At 34.5% G+C, this 5,878-nt stretch overlaps 1 protein-coding gene across 1 annotated transcript; it reads left to right on the top strand.

The window, feature by feature from the left end:
* The first annotated feature begins 950 nt into the window (after positions 1–950).
* On the top strand, positions 951–2,688 carry LOC113768868 (omega-hydroxypalmitate O-feruloyl transferase-like). The gene is made up of 2 exons (XM_027313375.1): positions 951–1,391; positions 1,754–2,688. Exons 1-2 carry the CDS (start codon positions 951–953, stop codon positions 2,609–2,611), a joined length of 1,299 nt encoding a protein of 432 aa, XP_027169176.1. The 3' UTR covers positions 2,612–2,688.
* The last annotated feature ends 3,190 nt before the right edge of the window (positions 2,689–5,878 follow it).

Here is a 5,878-nt window from a genome sequence, read left to right as displayed (position 1 = left end):
TCTCCTTGGCTGTTTCAACAGAGCATAACCCTCAAGAAACCCAAAACACTCTTTGATTCTTGAGTAATGTAGGGGTGAATTGCCATCAATCTAGGCAAAAAAAGTGCCAACTTAATTACAAAACCATGATGCTGTGGAGATTTGATCATAATCTTCTTTTCTTGTTGTTATGCTATATTATAAGTGAAGTAACTAGGAATAAAGTGATCATCTGCGGTAGCGTGGCATTTTGCTGCATCAAATTTTAGATGCATCAAGCAATCAAATTTGGACGCCAACCCTACCAACCAACCCCACAGGATCTTCTCTACTACGCCGTGTTCTCTTGACTGTTACTAAAATTTTGTTCCATGGCTAGTAGCCTAACCATACCAATATGAGTATATAGAATTTGTCCTCACCAAATGACCAAAACAAAATTTACTAAAATCAAAAGTACAATGGGATTACGTACATAAGAATTAATAGGCAATTATCCACCCCCCCCCCCCCAAACACAAAGAAACCCCAAAAGATATATATTAGTCTTATATCTTCTTTCTCTAGAAGTGTACAAGAAGAATCTTAGCAATTAAATTTGCCAATCATAAAGTACTAGTCATTTTCATTGGACCATCTTTGTTAACCAAAACTTAACAATCTTCAAATTTTGCAAGCAATTGTCTTCCTATATATTCCTTGAATCCCTTTCCCCGAAATATGATATTCTCAGTTTAGCACGGCCAACAGATAGAAAAGCTCTCTTTACTAGTGTGTGCTTATTGAAGGTAAAATATCTGAACATGTTTTTTTTCTCGACTGTCTTTACTAGTTATGAACAAGTCATGAGATTTTATCTCCACTGATGCAATTTGCATGAATGAAACACTCTAAACACACAAATTTCATCTCTTTGAATTTCACTAACATGGTGTTTTGACTCAGGATTGTGTCATTTGAACAATTTAGCAATGGAGAATGGTAAGAGCAACACATTTGAGCTCACCGTCAAGCAGGGACAACCAACTTTGATCCCTCCAGCTGAAGAAACACAGAAGGGCCTGTACTTCCTCTCAAATCTTGATCAGAACATTGCGGTGATTGTTCGTACAATTTACTGCTTTAAATCAGGGGAAAAGGGCAATGAGGAAGCTGTAGGGATGATCAAGGATGCTTTATCAAAGGTTCTTGTTCAGTACCACCCTCTTGCAGGGCGTTTAACTATTAGTCCTGAGGGAAAGCTGATAGTGGATTGTACCGGAGAAGGGGCTGTCTTTGTTGAGGCTGAAGCAGATTGCACCATTGAAGACATCGGCGACAACACAAAGCCTGATCCTGTTACTCTCGGAAAGCTGGTTTATGATGTTCCAGGCGTGAAAAACGTACTGGAGATTCCTCCTTTGGCTGCTCAGGTTACAACATGTCTTTAACTTCTATTTCGAGTATTAGCTCCAGCAAACTTACATCTTTGAATAACTTTTTGAGTAAAATATAAGCAAATCTCTGTGGTTAAAGAAAAAGGCCGCGAATAAAAAAAAGGGAAAAGATTTTGATTCAGGAATTAGGCTTTTGCAATGTCACATGTATATTACATGATCAAGAAAAGAAGTGGAACATCTGAATTTACATTTTATCCTTGAAAGTTCAGTAGAGCTTTCATAACAGAAATTATTGCAATAGTGCAATCTTACGGTATGTGGCTTGCCCTGCTGTTTATTGTTCCTTTACCCTGGAAATTTAAGGTCTTTGAGTGATAACTGATTTTGCTCTACAGGTGACTAAGTTCAAGTGTGGAGGATTTGTTCTTGGGCTGTGCATGAACCACTGCATGTTTGATGGGATTGGTGCAATGGAATTTGTCAACTCCTGGGGTGAAGTTGCCAGAGGACTGCCTTTAAAAGTGCCTCCATTTATGGACAGAACCATACTCAAAGCCCGAAATCCTCCCAAGATAGAATTTCCCCATCATGAATTCGCTGAAATTGAAGACACATCAAATACTGCTGAACTCTACAAGGAGGAAATGCACTACAGGTCATTCTGTTTTGACCCAGAAAAACTCGAAAAGCTCAAAAGGAAAGCTTTGGAAGATGGAGCTCTGGCCAAATGCACCACATTTGAAGCCCTGTCAGCATTCATATGGCGATCTCGTAGCCAGGCCCTGAAGATGAAGCCTGATCAAAAGACAAAACTTCTCTTTGCAGTTGATGGAAGATCAAGATTTGATCCCCCAATTCCAGAAGGCTACTTTGGCAATGGAATTGTGCTTACAAATTCACTTTGCAGCGCGGGTGAGCTAGTCGGGAATCCACTTTCATTTGCAGTGAAGCTAGTCCAAGAATCAGTCCAAATTGTCACAGACAGTTATATGAGATCTGCTATAGACTACTTCGAAGCAACTAGAGTAAGGCCTTCTTTGACTGCAACGCTTCTCATCACAACCTGGTCTAGGCTATCTTTCCATACTACTGATTTTGGATGGGGAGAACCTGTTTTATCAGGGCCTGTAGCCCTTCCAGAGAAGGAAGTAAGCCTGTTTCTGTCTCATGGAAAAGAAAGGAAAAGCGTCAATGTGCTTCTGGGGTTGCCAGCTGCTGCAATGAAAACGTTTGAAGAGCTTATGCAGATCTAAAGCTCAGAACCTTTTGTTACTGAATCTTTCATCCTGCATTTTATTCTACCTATTGTCATTATTTATGTTCTGTATTTGTTTCCACAACACACTTACATTTCCTGATCCAGGAATGTATTCCAAGCTATGTTTCTGGCTAAAAAAGATTATGTAAGATTATCGTTCCTGATTTTGTACCAATACCAACAGTTGAACAAGTGCAATTATTGTTCATATTTCTTTCTAATGTTTGATCAACGTTGATTGATCACATAGATTACTGTGCATATGGAGGGGCAGAGCCAGGCTACTGAGGCAGACAAATTGCCCCCCAACCCCCTCAAATTTTCATAATTTTTTAACCGTTAATTAAATTATGGGAAAATTTTCCCTTTACTCTCTTTCTAAAAATATAAAATTTTCCACCATCGTATTTGAAAAAGTAATAAATACCACTTGAATGGACAAGGATTCAAAATTTTAGAACAACAACTGCATTATAATAATTTTCTTCTGTAAACCAATAATTGAATTGGAACGTAAACTATATGTTATTGATCCAAGTGATTATTGACCCCCTAATCATGGACCTTTAACTCCGCTACTGTGTATATCCCTTTAACCCGTGAGAATTCAACGCAACATGAGCTCTACATGAATGCTCAAAACTATGAATAAATTTTCTCATGTTCTTTCCAAAGCAAGTATTGAGAAGAGCTAGCAACGTCTGCAAAAATTTGGAATAGAATACACGGTTAGTAATGATTTTTGATTGAGACAATTGTCGCTATAAGTTTTTAATGCCCGTCCCAATCTCACAGAAGTAATCATTGGCATGGATTAATGAATGCGACTATCACTCTATGCCAAATCTCCTTTGTACCAAACAAATAAACAAAATACAAAATTCAATGTAAGGTTGTGTTAGACCAGAACAAAAAAAAAAAAAAAAGGCACAGTTCACAAACACAAAGGCTGCAAAGCGATGTTGATGAAAACTTTAGGGGTGAAACACAAAAACCCTTGAATAGTTTCATTTTGTCAGTTTGAGGGTAATAGCAATTTGAATCACAATTTAGTTTCCACACATTAGTCCTTATGCGTTTTACTGGATTTTCGAATCTTCTTCTAGGAATGTACCTTAATAGTGCATATGAGAAAGAAGGGCAGATAATGAAGTTTGTATAGCTCATTATTTTCTAAAAAAAGTAAATTAAATGCTAAAATTGTTTTTATTGATGCCAGTTTAACCACATCAGTGTCATTTGAAAGGACTATAAGCATTTAATTAAGGGATAATTTCAGAAACCTCCCCTGAGGTTTCTGATAATTGCACATAAATACCCTTTTATATGAAAAATTACACTGCCCTCTCCTTGATTGACATATTTGATAACAAATTAAGCCCATGTGAGAAAAAGTAATCTTAAAAGTGATGAATCAGTCTTGTCAAACAATTATATTCCAAGTCCGCCCTTATTGCCCCTATAAGAAAATGAGTTAGAATTTTGGGCAAGAAAAATGGCAATAATAAAAGAAAAATTGGCACCAAGTTAATCCCCTTGGAACGTGAAAAAAACATTAAACAAATCAGCATTCTAGATAGTAAAGTCTTATAAGAATAGTTAGAAGTGCAACAGTATCCAAATACTGATAATGATCAACCTAAGTGTACTAGTTATATTCATTTCATTCAAGTTGTCAAATCCATTTGAAATATGGATATAATTGTAAAAATGTACCCCCAAAAGTTGAGCCTTGGTAGTTATTATAATGGTAGAACCACAAGACCACGAAATGGTGGATTTAGATTCATCTGCAATATTTAGTAGGAATTTATTTGCCATGTTTCAAAATCAAAGATTCTAGATGTACAAAGCACTATAAACTAAATAAACTAAAACAAGTCTTAAATATAATAAATAACAAAGTCATGCACTTCAAGTTTATTGAATACCCACCAAAAGTTGTTATGTTGTTCAATTCAAACATATTACAAGGAATTACATCCATATGGTCTACAAACAAGTTGATTACTAGCTCATTTTCATGCAGTTTAAACCTTTCCGGTAACTGCCTTGTTAGTATTGGCATTCATCGTTGCAACACTTGGAGTCCCACACCTCATATGCAGCAAATAATTAAGATTTTCAGGTAATTCATGAAGTGTTTTCTTACAAACATCATTCAACAATTCTATACAAGAATGCTTATCAAGATCGACATTAGGAATCCTGATTCTTTTCCCATTGTAGTGAACTACAATGTCATGTGCAACCATAGGTAATATCCTGTTTTATACAATTAATGATTAGTATCATAGTTGTTATTTACTAAAACCAGAACTCGAATAATAAACTAAAACCTTCTTTATCATGTAATGACATCTAAAAGCACCTTTCAGAATGCAAAAAACTCCTTAAACCATTATAATTTTTTTTCATTTACCCACATTAGATAGCTTTATTATCCCGAAACAATCTCAACTAATCTTTCATTCTTCCATTACCATTCTTTATTGCTCAACAAGTTTTACAAGTCGTACAACTGGTAAATTGCATATAAAAATATTATACTTGGAAGACTTATTATGGGATAATTTCAGAAACCTCCCCTGAGGTTTCTGACAATTTCACTGAGCTCCCCTGAGATTTAAAAATTTACACTTACCTCTGTTGATTTGATGGTTTTAGTAACAAAACTTTAAAATGATATTGACTTGGTTAATTTTTTAAATAAATACCAAAAAATGCCCTTACATAATGAGTTTTAATTTATTTTTCTATACAATTATAAGATTATCTAGTATAATTATAAGGAAAATATGCCAAAATTTTCATGTCCATACCTACTATTTGATAAACAACTACAATAATAATTTTATCACTGTGATAGAATACTTTTGATGGTACTTTATTATGGATTTAGATTTATAAGATAGAAAAAAAATGTTAAAATAATTCATTTAGACTTTATGAATTTTTCGAGTAGTGGAATTATCATAATTTAGTAGTGGTTTTGGACCATTTTTTTATTTATTGTTAACTTTAGTACCAAAAAATAGAAAACAAAGATCAACAAAAATATTAGATTATATATAAAATTAACTCGTCAAAAAAATTACTAGTTCGATATTTGGTTACAATAGAAACTAGAAACAATAAGAAGGAATAAGAAGGCAAAAGAATGAAAAAATAATTTTAAAACTCATTCTAAGTATAAGCATACCAAATAAGGGAATTTCATTAAAATATTTAAGAATAAAATTATCATTTTAAATGATAAGGG

This window comes from Coffea eugenioides, chromosome 4, assembly GCF_003713205.1.
Source record: "Coffea eugenioides isolate CCC68of chromosome 4, Ceug_1.0, whole genome shotgun sequence".
NCBI lineage: Eukaryota > Viridiplantae > Streptophyta > Magnoliopsida > Gentianales > Rubiaceae > Coffea > Coffea eugenioides.
Note: the sequence above shows the minus strand (reverse complement) of the source record. Positions and strands in the feature narration are given on the sequence as shown.

Bases quoted from the DNA above. Each gene is read 5' to 3' on its own strand.
- LOC113768868 (XM_027313375.1), top strand. From the start codon at position 951: ATGGAGAATGGTAAGAGCAACACATTTGAGCTCACCGTCAAGCAGGGA. The intron at 1,392-1,753 runs GTTACAACATGT...TTTGCTCTACAG, and splicing joins TTCCTCCTTTGGCTGCTCAG to GTGACTAAGTTCAAGTGTGG.